A 24,170-nucleotide genomic window follows, 5' to 3' on the forward strand; every position below is an offset into this window, starting at 1 on the left:
CCCAATTACCTGTGGGTGCACACTTCTCACAACACAACCACTCTCTCTCCAATCTCTCAGTTCTAATCCTCAAAGGGAATTTACAGAACACCTTTCGTAGAGAGCTTAGGAACTTCACTTCATAAATCTACTGGATACAAAAAATCATGGATAGACATTGGATTTATGGCACATTATAACCTGCCTGCCATCTGATAACCCCAGGTAACCCGTCTGCATTTCACCACGCACATTCTAGAACCAGGTCAATATTCCCTCTGATCCTTACTACCAGGCATTTGCATTTTCACACACACCTGTATTTTGCATATTGATTTCTACTCTATCCAGAAGAACACACAAAACACCAGCAGACTCTCCCTATGCCTGAAGAAGGGTGTTTGTGCCTGAAAGTTTGCAAAGAACAATTTTTCCAACTATTTGGTTGGTCTAATAAAAGATACCACAATTACCCAAAGAACCTTGCCTGCCTATGTCCTTAGACCAGCCTGGCTACAACCAACAACCCTAAGGCATGGAATTAGTGTGTTTTTTTCAGAGACATTCAGAAATTTTATGACAGAGTACTACAATGGCTTGCTACAAACAGGTCCCAGGCACATTTGTCACATTTTTACTTTTAATGCATTTTTTCTTATGTTAGCAACTAAACTATTACCTTGTATCAAATCTTAGCAAAAGTAAATATTACATTACAAATTCCCTAACTGAAAAACTACAAAAGAGAAAATTATATAAATGGCACAACTTTAACACACAAACCAATTATGTGAGTATTATAAAAGAAAATCAATACAAAACCTCCACACAGACTGTACCAGTCCAGAATGCATGGGTTAGGCCTAGCCGTCCTCCACAAAAGGATAAGGAGAGAGGGTGGAGTATTGCTTAAAGAATTGCTTTCAGCACCCTGAAGCAAAAAGCACATCTGCTAAATGTTGTGTCAAACCCTGTAATCTTTATGAAAGAAGCCAAGGAAGCCAAAACTCTAGCTTTACTTTTCTTAACCACTCCCTGACTAGAGTGGACTTGTATATTTTTTAAATGCCCAATAAGGCCCCTTCAGCAGAGGCAGTACAACTTCACTTTTCCTCTGTGATCCTCCCATAATAGTTTGCCATAGAACAAAATAACTTTGATCCTCCCAGGTAGACTCTATAGTTCAGGGATTCTGTAAATAGAAGGAGGTGGGGGAGGAGGGGAAACAAAAACTAGACAGCACAATCACTTGAAATCCTCTCTCTCCTTAAAATCAAAATACTGATGTTGAAAAATGATCTGAGAGGCTTTGGAATAACTCAGTGACAGCAGCTGCAGATATGAAGCATCAAGAACCCCAAAATATGACAAACTCTAAACAAGGACTGCCTGACTCACTGACAGTGAACACCTTTCATATGTTGGTTGTGTAGTATTCTTTACTAAGAAACGTAAGCTGCTTCTTCCTCAGGTTCTGCTGAACTAGACCACAGGGGAGATGGCAACAAGTCTTTTATTATACTACTAGCCAATTGCCTGTCAAGAATGACTGGGGGGGGCGGGGGGGGTCAGACGGGGACTGAGCGCCAGCACCCAACACCCCGCACTGCTGCAGCCTCCGCTGGCCCTCTTGGGGGGACATGCAGAGTTTCCCAAAAGCACTATGGACAGACGTGTGAGCACATGCGCGTGCGCACACACACACACACACACACAATCTAAGCCCTTTATTATATTAGAATTCTTGAGGGAAAAGCAGGACAAAACAAGATTAAAGAAACAGCTTTTGGGGGCTCAGTGCCAGCACTGAAAGAAAAACAGGAAAAAAAATGCTTTATGTAACTTCTACAATTAGCAGATTTCCTTTGGGAGGGGAGAGTATCAACTATTGAAGAGGAGCAACCCCATTAATACCATGGTTCTAAATACCATGTCATGGACAATGCTGTCTTTGGTTCAGATATAGCAGAGGTGGGCAATTATTTCAGCTTGGGGGGCTGCTTAACAAGTTCTAATGAACTGTTGAGGGCCACAAGGGTAGCACCCTGCCCCTTGATGGGTGCCCCACCCCCGGTCGCCATCTTGGGACCAAAAGTCCCACCACCTAACCCCTAACTTTTGACACCGGAAGTCTCTCCCCTTGACCCTGAAGGGCTCCTTTTGGGAGGGAGGGTGCTGCCATCTTTAAACTGGAAAAAATAAAACACCATATAGTAAAAAAATTAGGGGTGCAGCGATAAAGATTTTTTGGGCTGATACTGATGGCTGATTATTAATGAGTGATAATTGGCTGATACTGATCTAATCGCTGATATGCAGCCTGGCAGCTTGGAGAGCAGCGTCCAGCTGTTAAGTCTGTGGGGGGGAAGGGAAGGGTCATGATGGGGGCGCAGATTGAGGTCTCTGCAGGCTCCGGCAGGCACTGTCTAGCTAGGGCAGGGTGCAGGATGGAGCCACAAGCAGCTTGTCTGGGAGGGCACAAGGGGGTGGCTCCAGCCACTGTGCACAACCCTGGGGGAGCCATGGGAAGTGTGTGTGCCCCCTGGATCTGTGTGGGGTGAGGACAAGCTCCCATTGTGGGCAAGGGCCTGAGGCCCAGAACCCTAAGCCCACAGCAGGCAGCTGGCCCTCAACCTGCAGACAAGTGTGGGGGGGCATGTGCCCCCCATGCATCTCTTGGGGGTGCACTCAGTGGTGGGAGCCACCCCCCCATCCAACAGACAAGCTGCCTGCAGCTCCTTCCTGCACCCCACCCCACCCCAGCTGGGTAGTGCCTGACCTTGCCTCCTCCCCCCAAAACCATGGGGACCTCAATCTACACCCCCCACACACTCCTTCCCTCCCCCACAGATACTACTCTCTACACTGCCAGGCTGCACTTCTGTCTGTGTGCAAGCTGTACCTGCACACACACATGCAGCATTTATCGGTGATATTATCTGGACCTTCAGCAAAAAAAAAAAAGTGAATTGCTGATAATGTTAATTTTCCTTTTATCAGTGCCAATACAATATGGACTGATATATAGGCACACTTCTAATTAGAACTCTGTTGTAGCCTTCAGTCTGTGTGACTACCACTTTTTTTGCAATGCTCTTGGATTATGTGGAAGGAGGAAGAGGCCTGGCTAAATCCAAGCTCCTTGCTCTTATGTCCAGGGCAGGTTATTACATGGGGACTTTTTACATCAGGCCATTAATGTCCCTTGCTCAAAAAGAAAGGCATATTGTCTGATGGGCCAGAATTGTTTTCCTTCTAATCTTAAATAAGTAGGTTTTTTTCCTACACTTCTTCTGCTACAGTCCAGATAGGAATTTATCTGTTTGCCAATGGAAGAATAGTAGTATCCAGGCCTCTCTTTTCCAAGGATGCTTGAATTTTGAAAATGAATCAATAGGTACTCCTTACCATCCATCTATCTACTCCCCTTTCTGTCATCCAAAGCCGTTTCATAATTGCTGGATCAGTATCCTGCCCCTAAACGTAGTGTTTTTGAAAGGCATCATAGCTGTAAGGAAACGCTGGAAGACTTTAGGTTATCCGTCCCAAATCTTGTAACAGGTACAATCCCCTTTCCTTATTCCAGTAAGGTAATGAAGCTCCTTTCAAACTTTTCAAACTTATACTTGAAGTCTAAGCCAGTGATTTCCAACTGGGGAACCATGGTTGCTGTGAGATCCTTTTAAGGGTGGTCCATGCTCCCTGTCTGGTATAGCAAGACCCGCGATTGGTCCCTCCAGCTGTCTGAGAATGCAGCATGGAATGAGGGCCCTCATTCTAGGCTAGTGATTTTCAACTAGGGTGCCACAATGTTAGCACTATTACATTTACGAACAAGATTCACAAGATAAGCACAGAAATTTCACATAGAAATATATAATTGTGGTCTTTCTGAGTTCTTTGTAACAGAAAAATTGCTCTACTTTTCTGTATGCAAGAAAAAGGGTTAAAACTAAGAGCTGGCACTTTCAAAGGGGTGCCTCGAGCCTAAAAAGTTTTAGAACCACTATCTTAGGCAGACCAGCCTGGTTTTAGCTGCCCATAGGTAGACTTTGCTTTTTCCCTTGTTTACATAGTCTCTCCTCCAAGTGCTCCTATATATGTCAGGGGCAGGCAAAATAAGACCCATGGGCCAGATCTGGCCCGCCAGGCAATTCCATCCGGCCTGCGGGGCTCTGTGAGCCCTTTCTAAACCCTGGACCTGAGTCTCTGTGGCGGAGCACATTTGGGGTACTCACCTCTTGAGGGCTTTCGTGGGCTCTGAGGGGAGCCCGCTTTGGAGAAGCAGTAGTGGAAACCTCCCCCAGGAACTATTTTAAAGGGGAAGGTATGTGGCAGGGCACTGTTGATGACTGCCACTTTAAGAGCGGAGCCAAGTACCCAGCAGGTGCTCGATTGCAGCGGCCATTTTAGATCTCTGGCCGCAACCACTCCCCCCATCTACAACTAGAATTCCATCATCTTGCCTCAGTTCTTCCCCCACAGCCAATCGTGAGGCGGCCAATCACGAGGCCACTTCCAGAAGCTCCCACTCCCTGGCTGGTGCTTGCAGGGGGGCACTGATGCTCCTGCCTGCTCCCCTGTCTGTCTCCTAAGCGGCGAGCATGGCTAGTCAGGGGGTGCACCAGTGCTCTCAGGGGGTGCATGTGCACCCCCTTGCACCACCTATGCATTGCCACTGAAACACTTACTAGTCTTTTGGTAACTTTTTCTATTGGTTCATCAGCCTTCAGGCCCCTGGATTAAGTCTTTCTGTGTTTAGGAATATAGAAACATGGTAGCCATGTGACAGCCTACTTCATCAGACATCTGACAATAGGCTGTTACTTATGAAACTGTATGCCTCTCTGAACCAGTTAGTCTCTAAGGTGCCACCCAGCCCCGACTTGTTTAGGAACATGGGTTTGGAAGGGATCACTTGGGTCTAGCAAGGGACATGAAGGGTAACAAGAAGGGTTTCTATAAGTATCTTAGCAACAAGAGGAAAATCAGGGAAGTGTGGGTCATTTATGGAATGGAGGAGGCAACCTGATGACATCTGAGGAAGAAAAGGCTGAAGTACTCGATGCCTTTTTTACTGTGGTCTTCACACGCAAGGTCAGCTTCCAGTCTACTGTACCAGGCAGCACAGTTCTGGGAGAAGACGAGCAGCCCCTCAAATGGTGAAAGAACAGATTAGGGACTATTTAGAAAAGCTGGATGTGTAAAGTCCATGGAGCCATTATCTTTCAAAACTTGTGGCAATCAGGGGATGTCCCAAATGATTGAAATGGGCAAATGCAGTGCCCATTTTTAAGACAGGGAAGTAGGATCCAGGGAAATACAAACCAGTCAGCCTCACCTCAATCCCCACAAAAATCATGGAGCAGGTCCTCAAGGAATCCATTTTAAGCATTTGGAGAAGAAAAGTGATTAGGATCAGTCAGCATGGATTCACCAAGGGCAAATCATCCCTGACCTACCTTCTATGATGAGTTGACTGGCTCTCTGGATGTGGGGAAAGCAGTAGACTTGATATACCTTGACAAGGCTTTTGATACAGTCTTCCACAGCATTCTTGAAAGCAAGTTAAGGAAGTATGAGTTGGATGAATGGATTGTAAGGTGAAGAGAAAGTTGGCTGAATCATCAAGCTCAACAAGTAGTGTTCAATGATTTGATGTCTGGTTGGCAGCTGGTATCAAGTGGTATACCCCAGGAGTCAGACCTGGGGCCGGTTTTGTTCAATATTTTCATTAATGATCTGGAACATGATATGGATTGCACGCTCAGCAAGTTTGTGGGTGACACCAAGTTGAAAGAATAGTAGATACGCCGGAGGGCAGAAACGGGATTCAGGGTGACCTAGACAAATTGGAGGATTGGGCCAAAAGAAATCTCACGAGGTTCAACAAGAACAAGTTCAAAATCCTGCACTTAAGATGGAGGAATCCCATGCACCACTACAGGCTTGGGACCTACTGGCTAAGCAGCAGCTCTGCAGGAAAATACCTGGGGATTGCAGTGCACATTAAGCTGGATATGAGTCAACAGTGTGCCCTTGTTGCGAAGAAGGCTAACAGCATACTGGGCTCCCTTAGAGCACGGCCAGCAGATTGAGGGAAGTGATTACTGCCCTCTATTCTGCACTGGTGAGGCCACATCTGGAGTACTGTGTCCAGTTTTGCCCCCCCCCCCACTACAGAATGGATGACAACATGCTGGAGATAATCCAGTGGAGAGCAATGAAAATGGTTAGAGGGCTGGGGTACATGACTTATGAGGAGAGGCTGAGGGAACTGGGCTTATTTAGTCTGCAGAAGAGAAGACAGAGGGGATTTGATAGCAGCCTTCAACTACCAAAGAGTTGATTCCAAAGAGGATGGAGCTAGACTGTTTTCAGTTGTGGCAGATGACAGAACAAGGAGCAATGGTCTTAAGGTGCAACAAGGGAAGTTTAGGTTGTATAGTAGGAAAAACATTTGCAGTAGGAGAGTGGTAAGGCACTGGAATGGGTTACCTAGAGAGGTGGTGAACTGTACATCCTTGGAGGTTTTTAAGGCCCAGCTTGACAAAGCCCTGGCTGGAATGATGTAGTTGGGGATGGTCCTGCTTTGAGCAGGTGGTTGGACTACATGACCTTTTAAGGTCCCTTCCAACCCACTTTTTATTATTCTCTTATTCTCCTGGGTTTCACTGAATTTTGTGCATCAGTGCAGCAGGCCTAAGATGCCAGAGCTGGATAGCAATTTCCTTGCAGTTCCTGCCTACCAAATCATTTCACATTTATTTACACAAACACTGAAGCAAATATAAAACAAACTAAAAGGTTGCTGGCCACAAATCTTTCACAAAGCTCAAAAAAAAAACCTCGGGTCTACAGAGTTCCTTTTTATGGCTCTCAAAGTTTGGGGGTAAGAACTAATTTTCTATTTCCACTAGCTTTGCAGAGAGATAAGTTGGTCCCTTTTGAAGCTCAGTTGCACTCAATTACCTCAAGTGGAAGCAAAAAACCTGAATATTTTCCTCTGTTCAGTTAGGGTGTACCACAGCATTTGGCAGGGTCACTTCAGAGGGCCCTGTTCACCCTTATCACACACTGACCAGGAAACAATTTTAACACACTACAAACATAAGCTGTGTACTCCTCAGCCTTTCCATTGAGCTGTATCCTACTGCAAGGTAATCATCTACAAGCATAATTCTTAGGACATTCCGTGATTTTCAAAAGAATTATTTATTTTTGTTTATACGATGAGTTTCAGATACTTTTGTTACAAAAAATATTTGGAAGAGGAGATACAATAGGTGAGAAACAAAAAGGCATGTAGCTGTAAACATTATTGCTAGGACCTGACATCTGCATTGTTCCCACTCTAGTGTTCTCTGATAAAGAAGGCAGGCTTGCATCGATAGCCGTGCAGCATGGAAAACTTCACCTCTTAACTGTAGCCACTGGTTTCAGAGTGTTCAGCAGGAAAAGTGTGCATGTCAGCATTCTCCCAGCTGGCTCCATGTGATTTAATTTAAGCCAACCACAGCATGTGATAGCTTCCCGAGATGCCACAGCATGAAAGCCAAGGGTGGGAGTTAAACAGCAGCAATGCATACCAGATGGCAGAAGAGACCATCTAAAAAGGTCTTTAGCAGAAGTCATCATAATAAAACAAAAATCCCCTTCCATGCTGTAAATATTTATACCAAATCCAAGAAATTGACTGGATTTTAATTCATTCTATATGAATCACATGACAGTGATTCATATCACTCCCTCCCTCTGAGATGCAGTCCGTCTGAAACAACTGGAAAAGGTGTTTTACACTCATATCTATCCTTTTTTAAATACTAAGAATATGTTTTGTAAAGCTCTTGCTTTTGTAGCAGAACACTTTCCAAAGTTTAAGTGTCCATCAAAATTGGATATTCTTGTTTTAGTTGGCTCTCTTCTTCCTAATCAATTTTAGCGTCACAGAAACAGTTTCATTTTGATTTGGAACCTATTTTTATTTTTTCATATAGTTTGAGGAATCAAAACTACTAGCACAAACCATCAGTCATGAGGGGTGAAAGTCTAGGACAGGGACATGGAACCACATAAAGGACATCGTGTCCTTTAATCCTTAAACCTTCAGCGCTACAGGTTTTATAGGTGTCCAAATATGCTTATTTCAAAAAATGAAGCTGCCAAATATAACTGGTAGACTAGCAAAATTGCCTAACAATATGCCACTGACAGTACACATCTGACCCTTTCTGAAGCAGCCACTATCATGGTACCTAGGGGTATCCACACGCACCATTTGTGTGTGTAGAAATAAACAACAACGTGCTTGCAAAGGATCAGACTCTGCCCAACATTAAATTTATAACTCCCTTAAAAGATTTCTGTTGGGAGCTTTTGGTTTTATTTGTTGAATGTGAAATTATGAGAGCAACAAAGTGCTAAATGCTAACAAAGAATAGCTAATGCCAAATCTGTCCTTAACTATCTGAATATTGGCTATGTCCCCTACTACACTGCCATGCTCCTACAGATTTGCTGTTTTACTAAATCTCTCTCATTTCCAAATACAATTCACATTTAAAGGCTTAGCTGTGAATAAATAAATGAAATATTTTATTTTTTCTCTGCTTAGTGAATGTTAAGTCTCACAACATGGGAAGACTTGACAGCGAGGCATGCAAATGTGTATCCTGGAACAACTGCTGCTTTTAAAACAGAGTCAGCTCCAAACCTTTTGCTGGGAGAGGTAATAGCTTTGTTGGAACCTGCTAACGAAGTCTGAAAGAATGAGGAGAAGGTTGTTACAATGCTGGATTTTAAATAAGCCACACTATCAATTCATAAAAGAGAACTCAGGAATGAAGAGCAGTGAAAAAGGACAGGTATGATCATGCGTTAAAGAAAACATAGGCTTATGCAATCCAGTGTTGTTGGATGATGGAATCAATAGTGCTGAAATAACTAATATAGGTGGCACCGATGCATCAGTCCAACATTGGATTGGCGCTGATCTAAAGAAAATTGATTGCATCGTAAATTGGGCAGATACGGCCAATAAATTTAGCCAATAAATGCCCGTGCATGCATGCGCACAGCACATAGGCAGTGAGGAGCACAGACCGGCTGCTTGGAAAGTTGCGTGTAGCTGGTAAGTTTAGTGTGGTGGAAGGGGAGGAGCGGGGGAGGTGCATGGGGGGCAGATCAAGGCTCCTAGGGTAATGGAGGAGTGGGGCTGGGGCTGAGGCAGGCGTTGCCCAGGCGGGATGGGGCAGGCATGGGACAGACCCACAGCTCTTCTGGGGGGTGCAGGGTGGAGGACAGCTGCCACCGCTGCGTGCCACTGGACTGGGAGCCGCTGGTCCGGAAATTGGATCAGTATTGGCTGATATGCCTCCTTAAAAATTGGCTATCAGTATTGGCCCCAAAAATCTCTATCGGTGTACCCCTAGTAACTAATCTGGTACACCTCTATGCCAAGAATAAGTCGCCTGGCAAAACAAAACTTCATCTCTTTTTCCTATTTCAGTGCAAAAGCAGCAAAGTTTTATTCATATATAGCATTTAGTACTGGCTATATTAAGTGCACTATGTATGTTATCATCTCTCCCAGTGACGGAGGGAGGAAAACAAAAGAAGGGAAATAGAAAACTTGGGTAAACGTTGGAGATGCACAATTCCTGGGGTTTTCCTTCTACAACTTCCTTTTCTGGCCTATTGCTTTAAGCCAGGGCTATCCAACTTCAAATACTGTGTGGCACCCCAGGGTGCCATGACATCCTTGCTGAGAATAACTGTTTTAGATGAATTAGAAATTAGAGAAAACAGTCCCCTCCCCCCACCAGTTCTCCAATTTCAAAAAACTTTTAATCCAAATGACACACACTGTAGGTGGAACAAAAAGAGTTTCACTTTGTTATGGTTTTCTAAGTCTTTTTCAACAGGTTCAAAGACTGAGATTTTCAGAATGGGATTTGGATACCCGATTACTATTAAAATTTTAATAGTAATTAGGTATCCATATCCCTTGTAAGGTTTTGGAAAATCTCAGTTTAAGTGGCCTATCACACTGGCCTATCACACAGTCAAGTATCTTCCAAAGTATATCGCTTCTATTGAAAAGAGACAGAAACAATGGCACTCTGTGCATCGAACATTCCACATCTATTTGTAAAGCAATACTGAGGAAGATTATACAGAAAAAAAAAAATTACTGGCTGGCTTCAAAATAAAATTATAAACAAAACAAAAGAAGAATACCCTTGTATTCATTTAACACTTGGTAAGTGCAGTATAAATTTTGTAAACAAACCTCAAGAAACTTGTATTCATTGCTACCTTGCACTATTATCAATGAAAAATTAAGGTTCTGTCCTGATGGATTATTGTTAGTATAAACAACTTTGCTCAACTGCTTGGCACACTATCTGCTTGCAGCATGTTAAACTCAGCCAGCATCAAAATATAAAGGTCCATCTGTGTAAATCCACAAAAAAGGAATTAACAAGCAACTATTTTCATGCAAAGTAGATACTAAAAAAAACCCCCAATACATATGGATGAACTTTTTTCATTCATAATTTCAGATGTCACACAATGCAGACTGTTGTTTCAGCTTCTAGTTGCTATCTAATAGCCTTCTATACAATAAAGTGCATTATTTGAACTTTGGAGCAATATAAGCTATTTCAGTGTATCCTAAATTCCCTGGATTTATATCCAAAGACATTTGGCACTGTAGCAAATCTGACTTGTGAGTAACAAGTTAGTCTTTAAGCAAATTGCTCATTGACACAGAATTCAATTTGCTGCTATAGAACTTCTAAAGCTTCATTTCTATAACCAGGCTTCTTATCTCCTTTAAAGTTGTGAAATAACCCACTACTGCATTTGTTTTTTTCTTTCCCAATATAGGGTCTTAGAAAGTTAGAGGGACTCCAAAAAACAAACGCAAACCCTTTTTAACCTAAATTTCTTCTGAGCTGCAAGACTGGTAAGGAAAACTGGTACAATCTTGAATTCCACACTTAAGAGAGGATGCCCACCTCAGAAAGGAGAAACTGACTGAAGGAGCAAAGTCAAAAACAAATCAGAAAGCTTAAGCTCTTGACTTTTACTTAAGAAAAAATGTATTTTTTTTAAAACCCACTGGCAGTTCTTTAAATGTGAGGGTTTGTCCTAATTTATATTACTGTGATTAAAAAGGGAATCTAAGTATGCTACCAATATTTTAGTTGACCACAGATGAGGTATCCATGCTGTTTAATACTTTCATTCATTCTTAATGCAAGATTGGGTTTGTATTTATAGATTTGAACTTAAAAGGAGAAGCTAATATTAAAATTCAGAGTGAAATTCAAGTTCAACAAAGAAAATTCATGGAAACGAAACTAGAACATATATAGCACATAATATTTCATTAAAATATGAGCCAATGAAGGTAGCAAAATAACTTTCAGAGTCTGCGTTTGGTATCATGTATCTCCATTAATCTTTTTTGGAAGATGTATAGGAATATGTACATGCATTTAAAAATTATTTGCTTTGCACTAGACAGCTACTCAGACTCAATACTGTAGCCAACTAATGCTTCAGTGTTACAGGAAGTAAGTAAAATAATTATGTAATATGCAACTAACTAATGTAAGCTGTTGAACTAGGAAACCAAAAAGTGGTGTTTTTCTCTACATCTGGATCCAATATTCCTCATAACAAAATCCAGTTTTCTGGATTGTTCAGAAGACCTTGCAGAACAAAAACTATATTGAGTGCTCTGAGTCTCATAACATGCCTGGAGGGATTTCTTTGCATCTTATTGCATTTCTTTATACCTTTCCCAGAGAAACAGTCCAAGCTTGAGAATGCATACATAATATAAAACATTAGACAAGAGAAGAGGGAAGAAGGAAGACACAAATCTCCCTTCCAACACAAAGCCATCTGTTCACTCCTTGAGAAAAACAATGATCTTCCATAAAGCAACTGTACATTTTCAGACATACCCACATGGCAATTAAGAGCCAAAGCTTCCCAGTCTACCTTCTAGTTACCACAGAACAGACTCACCTGCGATTTGTTTTTAACAGAGTCCTCCAGCCATTACCTCTCACACAGGAATCCCAGAGAAAGACTACAAAGCTAAAAGTGAGTTTTGAGAGAAAAACAAGATTTAGATGTTCTGCCTCAGAATAAACCTCCCAGATTAAGTGCTTGTCATTTGATATGAAGCATTAGGAACTTGAGACTGGTACGGTATGGTTCTGCTTCATGGCCTTTCACCTCAGTGAGGACACTAATCTGCCATGAGTTTTCAGATGTCTCCAAGCTCATTAGAGAGAAAACAATGAAACTAAAGCACTACTTATTAAACTGGCAATTGTTAGCAACTGGTGGCAAATGCAACAAGAATGATAAATACATGTAGATCAAATTACGAATCAATATCAAGAGCCTGTCAAGAAATCTCCTTAATTATTTCTGTTCTCTCTAATTGCACTAAAGAAATAACCTGCTTGAAACAGTTGATCATCATTAAAATGTCTGCCACCATTTCCCCGGTGGAAGAGTGAACACTTTTCAACTGAAGAGTTTAACATGTTTGATGCCTTCCTATGAGAAACATCACAACATACAATTTGCTTGTTCCCATCTATCACTAGAAGCCATTTGCCAAAAATAATTTTCCCATCAAAACTATACATTGATAGTGGCCTCATTAAGAACATAAAACCACAAGTTTTGAGAACATTCAAAAGTAAGCTATCCACAAATAAATCATTATCCTGTCAAATATTTGCATCATCTTGGAGAAAGTCAATGGTGCAATCAAAGGTAAGTTTATTCCTATACAAATCCTCTTAAAATATTTTAAAATCCTTCATTTGCAAGGTAGGGCTAATTGCCCATTTCTCTCCTACTTCTGCTACAGTTTTGATGGGTAATGGTGGGCAAGCCAGTTCACCTCTTTGAGCCACCTGTTTCATTTTCCACTTTTACTTTGGTTGCAATCTCTTTTAAAAACCTGTTCTTCACTGTGCATCTGTATAGTGCATGACAAACAGTATCGTTAGTGTTCTGCATTCTCAGTTTTTACCTCTTTTCACTGATAAATTCCCTGATTTTCTTTAAGTCATTTGGTTTTTACTGATTTATACCCGTTTTTCAGTTCAAATCCCTGTTAACCAGCACAAGTGGGGAATGGCCTATTCCCCACTTGTGCTGGTTAACAGGGATTTGAACCAAAAAACGGATGGTGGGTATAAGCTAAAAGAGCCATCATGCCAGTTACCTGAGGCACAGGTTTCTGGCCGGACAGGGAGGGGGCGGGTGGTGGCGGCCGTGCAGGGGTCGGGGAGGATGGCTGGAGCTGCTGCCTGAGGGTGCTCCCAGGCTCTGACCCCAGGTGGGGTGGGCTGGGTCACAAGAATCACTCTCAGGGCTCCCCGGGTGGAGCAGGCCTGAGCTCCACCCCGGCAGCTATGGCTTCGGCTCTGCCGCAGGTGCTGGGAGCCCTGGAGGGGGCACGTGGGGAAGCCCGGCCCTGCTCCCTGCAGGCTAGGGCCAGCAGCAGCACTGGGCTTTTCCTGGTGCTCAGGGTGGGTGGCAGCCTGCTCTTGTCCCGCATGTGGATCTGGGGGCACGTGCTTCCCAGGAAGAGCCCAGCACAGCCCCCCAGCACTCCTGGGGGGCACGTGGCAGTAAGAGATGTGCCCCCCCGCCCTGCACCCACTGACAGCTTCCCCCACTTTGCTCCCCGCTGCAGCCCCAGGAGCATCAGACTGCACTGCACCTCTCCCCCTGCCCCTTCCAGCCTTCTTCCCTCACCACTGATTTTTCCCTGACTTAAACCAATTCTTTCCTTTTCTTCCTTTTATCCCAATTTCATCCTGATTTTTGTTTTGAAGACAAACTCCACAAATTCCTGAAATTTTTAAATTTATTTTTAATTAACACTGAGAATGCAGAACACTAAGCATCATCTAGAGCAGTGGTCTCCAAACTTTTTTGATTGCACACCCCTACCAGTAAAAAATTTTTGAGCACACCCCCCCAATATATGTATTAACCGGGCACACGTAAACTGCAATAGAAGTTCTAATATTTTATTCCCGCACCCCAATGCATCGTCTTGCGCACCCCACTTTGGAGACCACTGATCTAGAGTACTCCATTAGCACTTGTGCTTTTCATTTGGCTAGTAACATAACGCACTGTATCTCCTAGCTCTATTATTTCTCCAGTAAAGTAGGACACCATGCTGCTGGAAGGCAGATCTCCGTTGTTTCAGCCTCACCAGTTGTTTATTCACTCTTCTCCCTTCCCCCACACAGAGTTTAAAAGCAGGATCCATAACGTAAGCAATTCAAAGACAAAATAGGTACCTATTTTATTATGCTATGGCAGGCCAAACTCCACCTTAATTTCCCATTACTACCAACCTTAGTTGTGGCAGTATGACAAAGGAACCTACTAGACAAGAACAGAATTTGAATTTGGAATTTGGATGGATGAAGGCCTGATCCCATCCATAAATCAGTAAGGACTACCATAATAATGGCATGACAGATGTATGAAATACATGGATGCTAATGTGCCATTTACAATGCTTCCTGGACAGGAAAGTTCACTATACAAACTGTAGTCTTCCACTTTTGTGATTAATGCAAGGGTGGCCTAATACATGTAGACTGTGGAAAGAACTTGCTTCATTAACAAATCTGGAAGATGGGATGGAGTGCATCCTCACTAAGTTTGTGGATGACACCAAGCACCACTACATGCTTGGGACCTCCTGGCTAAGCAGCAGCTCTGGAGGAAGGATCTGGGGGTTGCAGTGGACAATAAGCTGAACAAGTGTGCCCTTGTTGCCAAGAAGGCTAACAGCATACTGGGCTGCATTAGTAGGAGTGTTGCCAGCACATTGAGAGAAGTGATTATTTGCCTCTATTCTGCACTGGTGAGGACACATCTGGAGTTTTGCCTACCCCCCCAAACTACAGAAAGGACGGGGAGATGTTGGATAGAGTCCAGTGGAGGGAAAAGAAAATGGTTAGAGGACCAGGGCACATGACTTCTAAACTGGGCTTATTTAGTCTGGAAAAGAGAAGACTGGGGGTCAGAGGGGGATTTGATACCAGCCTTCAACTACCTGCAGGGTGGTTCCAAAGAGGATGGAGCTAGACTGTTCTCAGTGGTGGCAGATAACAGACCAAGAAACAGTGGTCCCAAGCTGCAGCAAGGGAAGTTTAGGTTGATGTTAAGAAAAACTCTCTCACTAGGAGGGTATTAAAGCACTGGAATTGATTACATCTAGAGAAGTGATAGAATCTCTATCCTCAGAGTTTTTCAAGGCCTGGCTCAAAAAGAGCTGTCTAGAATGATCTAGTTGGGGATGGTCTTGCTTTGAGCAGGGGAGTTGACTAAACAACCTCTTGAGGTCACTTCCAACTCTAATCTTCTATGATTCTGTGATAATAGTACATTTCATAGGTACAAGTCATTTCAGTAAGTGAAGGCAAACAACACTGTTCTTTTGGCAGAGATATTACAAGGGAAAAATGAAATGGATGAAATTATGATGCCACTGTAATTATTTGAAAGTAGATTTGATGCAGTCTACTATAAAAAAAGTTAGCAACCCAAGGAAAGCAGTAATATACTATACAATTGGACTGGGATTTTCAGGAGAGACTAAGAGAATAAAACACCCATGAGTCTTCTGGATATGATGCGATATAAATCTAGAAATAAACAAACAAACATTTCACTAAATTCCAGTGTGACATGGGCATCTAATTCTAATTTCTTCTAGAAATCCTGACATATGATTATATAATATAGATTTAATCATCATGTAATGCATTTTTATCTTACATCTGCAAAAGTACTTTTTCAGGAAAGTGTGTATGCGCGCAAGTGCGTATGTATGCGTGCTTGCATATGTATAAAGTAGTTCAAGTACAAGCCTCAAAGCCTAAGAAATTAATATGAAAAAAAACCATTTAGTTCTCAACACACACACACACACACACCCCTACTACTGCAACCTGTGGCTTTAAAAAGAATCCATTATTGCTGACAATCCCACTGTAAAATCCCATGGCAGTAGCATGGAAGATCTGTAAGCATCTCTAAAATAACCTTTCAGGGTTTAGTGGAGATGTGGGCCAGTGTTTATACTTTTTAAACCCCTAAGATATAAACACCTCACTATAAACAGCAATCAGGTTTTGCTTTTCTTTTTTCATTTCCCATGTGTTTATTTTAGTGTTAAAAAATAATGTTAACTTCCATAATAAGGTAAACAGCAAGAGACATCTAAACTAAACAAAAGGCAGCTATATGAGAGTGTGTTCCTTAAGTTGTTCTTTCGCTTTCCAACTATCAAAAGTAAGATCTGTCCAAAAAAACAGGTTTAAAAAGAAATGATAAGAAAACAGAGTTTGGTAAGCAGTTTCAAAGTACTTACTAATAAACTTAATTGAATGAAATTAATGAAAGCCTAAGGAAAAAACAAACAGACCCTTTCCCTTGGTCAGAGAAATGCAAAAAACCGCAAGTACCCTCGATAAGCAGAAATTCTATTTAGAAGGTTCACCATTTTTATTACAAACTAGCAGTCATGTCATAATAAAGCACCATTTTTAATTCAGGGTGATGACCAACTTAGCAAAAAAACCTCAAAATTCTTGTTTTTATCTGGTTTCTTCTTGCAACAAAGAAGTTTCAAAAAAGAATCTACAAAATGGGAAAGAATATGAAAGTATAGTTGGTGACACACAATCTACATTGTATTTTTCAATACTAACTGGTTAAACCCACTCTTTGTACAGCAGACTTATCCAAGTACATTCCTTTACAAGATTTTTATGTAAATGAAAGTAAAGTAGAGGCTTTCGTAGTTCTACATATGAAAGTTTTTAATCTCTCAAGCCAGGAAATGTGACCATTCTGACTGAAGCAGGATGAAGGGCAGACATTTTATGAGAGTGAGGTTCTGCTCCCAGATTTAAGGCCTAGTCTTTTCTTAAGTGGTGTGAGCAGATACCTCCTGATCACATCTATATATATGTTTATTGCTTTACAGTCATCTACAGCAAGTTTACTTTCCAGATGAACTTGGAAAAAATTCCTGCTGAATCAAAATAAAGATTTCTGCTATGTTTGAATGTGGCTACAGCAAAAACAGTCCTATTGCCAAGCTGAATTAGCTCAGTGGTGCCTTTCTTTCCATTCAAAGCCAAGCCATTACCCGTTCTGTAAACTGCACGTAGATAAAGCTCAACTAAAACTACGCAGCTGCAACCCCTCCCCCATTACCTAAAGTAACTTTGAAACAAGACGACTATTACCCACAGTATCAGCAGTTGACACTAAACTATGTTAGCTTGACAAAATAAGCAAACTCAGAACAAAGACAAAAAAAGTGAAGTTTTCCAGACTGTTGTGTAATTGCTTCCACAAGGGCTGCAGTGTGGGATGGTTCTTGGAGGAGGAGGTACATGTATGTGTCTGTGGGAGTATGGGGGAGAAACATCTTTCACTGTCAGGGCTCTCAGAGCTGTATAGAAAATGAGAAGTCAAACAAAAGGCCACTCTGTGCCCAGTAATATGGATACTTACAACCCCCAAAGCCAAAGGAGCAAAATTCTTCATTGTTTAAAATCAATTACTGAATTATGACAAAAACTTGTAAGTCTCACTGTTGAACTATGTTATGAATGTAGATAAAGCATATAGAATAAAGATAAAGCACAAATAAAAGCTTATTGTACACTTGCTAGAGTATATTATACATATAAAGGTATAATACATTAATGCTTTTATCCATGTTATAAAAATTATAATTATTTCCTTTACAACTATATTAATACTATCAGAATGTTATCTGGGTGCACAGGCAAGGTTCTTGATTTAAAGTATTTCAATCAGTGCTATCTTTGCTTTTAAAAACCAAAACTATATGTCATGCTCAAAAGAACAGTAAATATTTCTTTGAAAAAAAGAATTCAAATTCTACTTAACACTTAGCCAGTACTATAGCACGTGTTAACAAATATAAACCAAAGGGGAGAGAAATCCGACTTAAATTAAAATACAGTCCACAAAAGGCACTTTGTGAAATGAAACAATTACCTTCATAGCACAGAATGCCAATATTGTTGTTCATCTTGTCCAAGTATTGGTAGTTCAACAGGTCCATCTTCATAAATAGCATTTATCAGGCTAGCAAAAAAGACCAGCTTGCTTGCTTTCGCCCAGAAAAAGGGAGAAGCAGCCAGACAAATGCTGTTAAGTAGCTCCTGGCTCTTTCTAAACTTCACAAGCTCAAGGCCCAGCCTTTAATTAATCAAAAAAGTATATTAAAAGGCAGTTTGGAAGGATAAAAAGAGGACCCTTCCAGGTTTTTTAGACTAAATTTAAAGTGTACTGTATGCCTTTCTACAAAGATGACTCTTAAAAACCTTTTTGTAAATCTTTGTCCAATTAAAAAGAAAAGAAAAAGAAAGGAAGGAAATTTCCTAAAACAAAGCCACGCTAGTTCTGCTCACAGCCCGCTGCAAGTTAACTGCACTGACATGCAGGCTATGCTTGGTATGACTCGTATGTAAACTAGCTTCCTCTTTCTATCGGGCACAGAGAACTGAGCATGCTCACTGAATCCCTTGAGCTCTTCAAATGTCAAGGATATTTTCTGCACAAGATCAGTCTCTAAATGTATTGAGTGAAAGAAAAGGAAGGAGGAGGTGGAGAGTCTGTACAGAAAGAACCATGTCAGAGCTGCTCTTGACAGGAAGCAGTGCTGCCACTGCAAACAGAGAGGGAGGGAGACAGGAAAAGTCCAGAAAAACAGAGAGACCTCTGAGTACTGAGTTGAGAAAACTGAGCAAGCTAATCTGCAAGGAAACAGGATTAACTTGTCCAGAAAGGATTTCCAAGTGACAGCATTGAGTTTAAACTTTTTACTTTAAATAATTTCTCCCACCCCCCTCACATTTATTTTTACTGGGCTATTAAAATATTTGCAGCTATTTGATAAGGTTTCAACATAGCACAATAGTGTTGCCAATTCACTGAAAAGTAATACTATTTGAAACATTAACGAACTGGATTCTTAGTAGCCAAGTTATGGAAAAAACAAGAATTACCATTTAAAAAAAAAATCAGCTGTTTGAACAGTGGAATATGTATTTATAAACACACATGAAGTTTATGCTCGAGTTTAATGGTGTTTTTTAAATCCTTAAGAAAGATCTGTAGTTAAACATTTTACAGGTTTTTTTTAAAATGCCTGCTCTAACACCATTTTAAATGACAGAATGAAGGACATTTGTGTTGTTGTTATTTTTGTATTTTTTAAACAATAGTTGTTCTCATCTCAGGATGTGGTTTGTTTTCCAGCAGTTCAAAACCTTGATCTTAAAGATTTCTAATTGTTTATACAGATGTATATGAATCATCACAGAAAAGAACAACATCTGTATCAGTATTTCTATGTAGTATGTCATCCTAATGGGTATCATTACACATCCCCTGTGGTAGATTAACACCTAAAGCAACAGTAGGAAAGTGTGGTCTAAACAAAGACATAATGGAGTTCTGGGGTTCTAATATCCCATCCGTGGCCTTGTACAAATCACTTTTCTGCCTTAGTTACCTCAGGGGAGATTTTCAAAAGGTACAAAAGGAGCTAGGCACCCAACTGTCAATAGAAATTGGATGCCTACATTCCATTCCTGTCTTTTAGGCTTGGGATAGACATTCAAAAAACCTGAGCCTGAATTGATTCAATCTCTGCAGGTTAGTTTAACCTGATGAGGCTGAACTGGTTTGTAACTGCACAGACATTCTCGCTGGACTGAGGAAATTCAGGCACCTGCCTGCAGTGGCTCAGGCTAGAAGCGTGCTAATGCAGCTTTCCCTGCCCTTCTGCAGGGAGATGAGCTGAGGGAGCATGGGCAGGCCCTGGCAGGACTCTGTCATTAGGGATGTCTGCCTGCACGGTCCCAGACTTTTCCCCATTGGCTGCTCAAGGGGTGGGAGTCTTGCCAGCCCCCAGCCCCAGGCTAGCACTCTGAGGCAAAGGAGGGTGTGTGCAGTGCATGCATCTGTTGATGATATGGAGCCTTTCAGGCTATGGACAGACATGCAAGAAGCCAGAGCCTGAACTGATTCAGCCTTTACAGGTTAGTCTAATCTGCCTAGGTGGAACTGGTTTATAACTGGACAAACATGCTTGCAGTTGCTCAGGCCAGGCGCAGGGGGCACTAGAGCCAGCCCTGGGCTGCAGGGAAGCTGTGCTGCGGAGGGAGTGGCCTACCCAGACTGAACTGGCCAGAGAGGGGTTTAATTCCCACTCTATGCCACCAGCAAGGACCCAAGCCAGGTCTGCCCACACTCCCCTCTTTGCTGCTACAGCAGGGGGGCACCATGGCCCCTGAGACAGAGTGGGGCAGGGAGCAGAGTTCATTTCCTCTCTACCCCACTGGCACCCATGTGGCTCCCTGCCCAGAATAGGCCCCCAGCTGTTCCCTTCACCAGAGGAATAACCCCATCCCTGCCCCCCGCCCCCCCAGGAGCCCTGACTGGCCATGCCCCCTCCCTGCTGCTGCAGCAGAAGGGGACAGGGCCCCCTGTCCCATTGTGTGGGAAACTGATCCCCTTCCCAGCGAGGGGCTGCACTGTGACTTATAGTTTCACAGTTTTATAGTAGCTAGGGTCAGGAGGTCTATCTAGCCTGACCCCCTGCCACAGGCAGGAATGAATGCAGGGTTCACAAGACCCCAGACAGGTGATCATCCAACCTCCTCTTGAATTTGCCCAAGGTGGGGGCAAGGACCACTTCCCTAGAAAGCTGGTTCCAGATTTTGGCCACCCTAACTGTAACATACTGCCTTCTGATCTCTAACCTAAACCTATTCTCCATCAGCTTATTACCATTGTTCCTCGTCACCCCAGGTGGTGCTGGGGAGAAAAGGGCGCTACCTATTTGCTGTTGATCTCCCCTGATGAGTTTGCAGGCAGCCACCAGGTCCCCCCTCAACCTCCTCTTGCTGAGGCTGAACAGGTTCAGCTCCCTCAGTCTCTCCTCATAGGGCCTGTCCTGCTGCCCTCTCACCAAGCGGGTGGCCCTCCTCTGAACCCTCTCCAGGCTGGCCACATCCTTTTTGAAGTGCAACGCCCAGTACTGGATGCAGTACTCCAGCTGAGGCCTGACCAAAGTCGCATAGAGGGGGCATATCACCTCTCTGGACCGGCTTGAGATACACCTCTGGATGCATAACAAGGTATGGCTGGCCTTGCTGGCTGCGGTCTGGCATTGGCAGCTCATGTTCATCTTGGGGTCAATAATGATTCCAAGATCCCTTTCCGCCTCTGTGCTTTCAAGATGGGAACTCCCCAGCCTGTACGTATGCCTTAGACTCCTCCCGAGGTGTAGCACCCTGCATTTGTCTGCGTTGAACCCCATCCTATTCTCATCTGCCCACTTTTATAGTCTGTCTAAATCTATTTGCAGCCTCCCTCCCCCTTCAAGTGTGCCCACCTCGCCCCACACCTTAGTGTCATCAGCAAACTTGGACAGCATGCTTTCCACCCCCTTGTCCAAGTCACTGAAAAAGATGTTAGACAGTACGGGCTCCACAACCAAGCCCTGGGGGACCCCACTGCTCGCATCTCGCCAGGTTGAGTACAACCCGTCTACTACTCCTCTCTGGGTGCGCCCCGTCAGCCAATTTTTTACCCATCCAACTGTGCAGGCATCAACGCCACAGTCGCTTAATTTTTTAAGGATGGGGTGAGAGACAGTGTCAAAGGCCTTCTTAAAGTCTAGAAAGACTACGTCCACGGCAACATGATCATCCAGGGATTTAGTTACTTGGTCATAAAAGGTAATCAGGTTGGTCAGGCAGGACCTACCTTTGATGAACCCGTGCTGATTAACCCCCAAGCATGATCTCCCCTGCTGGCCCCTCACAGATGTGCTCCTTGATGGTTTTCTTCAAGATCTTCCCGAGCACTGAGGTGAAGCTTACAGGCCTATAGTTACTTGGGTCCTCCTTCCTCCCTTTCTTGAAAACTGGGACCACATTAGCCAGTTTTCAATCCCCTGGCACCTGGCCAGATGACAACAAATGCTCATACAGCCGGGCCAAGGGTTCCACAATGACCCCTGCCAGCTCCCTCAACACCCTTGGGTGGACGGCATCTGGACCTACAGATTTAAAAATGTCTAGCCCTTCCAGAAGATCCCCAACTACATCTGCAGTGACTGAAGGCCTGACAGAGCTATCCGCAAGACTGTCCCTACCTCTGGTACGTGGGATATCCCGGTCCCTGTTCAAGAAAACAGAGGCAAAGAAACTGTTAAAAATATCAGCTTTCTTGTCTGGCATAGCCACAAGACTTCAGGCTGCACACAGCAGTATTGGGGTCTGGGGCCAGAGCCCTGCAAGGGCCTTCAGTGCCACCGCACTCCATGGCCGCTCTGCTGGCCTCACAGTGAAGCCATAACAGGCTCCAGCTGCCAGGAGGGGTGGGCCCAGCCCCTGCTGCCCATTCTGTGCCAGGGCAAGCCACTGATGGGACTTATTCAGCCCCTGTTATTCCCCTCCCCTCCCCCCCAGTTTCAGCTGCAGCAGACCAAGTTGCTAGCAGCCGAATAAGCCCCTTCCTGCTGGGAGGGGGCTTACTGCAAGAACAGAAAGAGGCCACTCCACTACAATGTGGTATGCCTAGCCCAGTTGCCACCGCTCTGTGCTCCAGGCCAGCGGCAGCTGGGCTCAACAGAAAGCACACAGTGGTGGTGGCCAGGCTGAGCTGACCTGGCTGTGGTTGAGCAGCCTCTCTCTGTGCATGCAGCAAGACCCCTCCCTTATAGGAGAAGTGATCCCTAAAGTGACATTTCATCAAAAACATTTAAAAAATACCAAGGCACTTGTATTACTGTTACTTCTACTAAAGCTAGGTTACTAGTTTAGAATAAAATTTAAAGATGAAAAAATATTACTTCCTCTAAGTATTTTAATTGAAATAAGAAAAACTCTGCTGCAAAATACCTGCCTATATTTCCTTTCAATTAAAGGGACAAGAGCACTGAGTGTTCCAGAGATTAATGCAAAAATAAAATAAAAAACTTTTATTGAGAAGATGAAGTGTAAAAGCTCCTATTTTGCTGCACAAGAAAGTAGCTGGGTACTTAAGTTAGGTACCTACTAATTTAAAACCATGCTCATAACCACATTCTGAAATCCACAATCCTTTTAATAAAGTGTGTGTGTGAGTGATCCATTAAAAACCTAGATTGTTAATTAAATCTGTCATGAGGCTTATCAAATTTTTAACAGTTTAAGCTGTGCTCTCCTACCCCCTGACAAAGCAATAAGAAGCTTTCCAGATGGAAGAAACTTTTATGAATAAAATTATATTAGTAAATTTGAAGTGGGATGGGCTTGAGAAATCATTCAAGTACTACAGCACCCATGTTCAATTCACTCTGATGCAAAATGACTCTGCTTTTGGGTTTTTGATCTCAGTCAGGCTACAATTAACTTTCACTTTACTAGGCCTCAGAGTACCATACTTACTTGCAAACCACATGTAGTTTTCCCCAAAATTCAGCTGCTGGACGCTGGGACAATCAAGTAAGTAATGAAATATGGTAATGGAAGTTTGTCTTTGTGGGAGAAACTGAAAGTAACACTGCACTGTAACAGGTGGTGCTCCGTAGCTGCTGGCTCTGACATCTCCCTACCAGAGGCTTTTGTCACAGAAGCTACTACTCAGTTACGTACTGCTACTTACCCATATTTTCAAAAAAAGATGTTTCTTTTTCATTCTGCCTTTCAGAAATAAAATGTGTATTTTAGGTAGGGGCACAGGCATGCAAGAAAATACAGTATGCCCATAGAGTAAAAGTCAAATGGCTACTAAATAAATATTACCATTACGGGGGGAAAATATCATAGTTAAACACTGACAAAAGTAGCTGCAAGTCCATCTGTCCTGAAACACATTTACTAGGCCAGAAATCCTAAAGTTTTGAGAAATAGGAAGAAATTTTATCCTGTGTGCAACTTCAATACCTGGAGCATTCCTGAGCTTCTGTTGTTACATGGTTTCATGGAGGAAAAATAAGCATTAGAGTTTCCCAATTTAAAAATATCTCATTTTCTGTTAGGCATCCCAGTGGTCAGGGGAGGTAAGCTAGTGTC

At 42.9% G+C, this 24,170-nt stretch overlaps 1 protein-coding gene across 4 annotated transcripts in view; it reads right to left on the reverse strand.

Moving 5' to 3' along the window:
* The window catches only part of VGLL4 (vestigial like family member 4), a 134,104-nt gene that overhangs the window by 51,174 nt on the left and 58,760 nt on the right, over positions 1–24,170 (reverse strand). The window contains exon 1 of one of the 4 annotated variants that reach the window (XM_090022645.1): positions 18,094–18,567. The exons of 2 other annotated variants lie outside the window; for them this stretch is intronic. In XM_090022645.1, coding sequence (XP_089878771.1) covers positions 18,094–18,175 — 82 coding nt within the window. In that variant the 5' untranslated portion in view covers positions 18,176–18,567. Of the gene's footprint in view, positions 1–12,024; positions 12,077–18,093; positions 18,568–24,170 lie in introns of those variants that run through there. One more of the 4 variants, XM_090022648.1, reaches the window with a different exon arrangement.

Source organism: Crocodylus siamensis, chromosome 11 (genome assembly GCF_052110815.1).
Source record: "Crocodylus siamensis isolate JL-2025a chromosome 11, ASM5211081v1, whole genome shotgun sequence".
NCBI lineage: Eukaryota > Metazoa > Chordata > Crocodylia > Crocodylidae > Crocodylus > Crocodylus siamensis.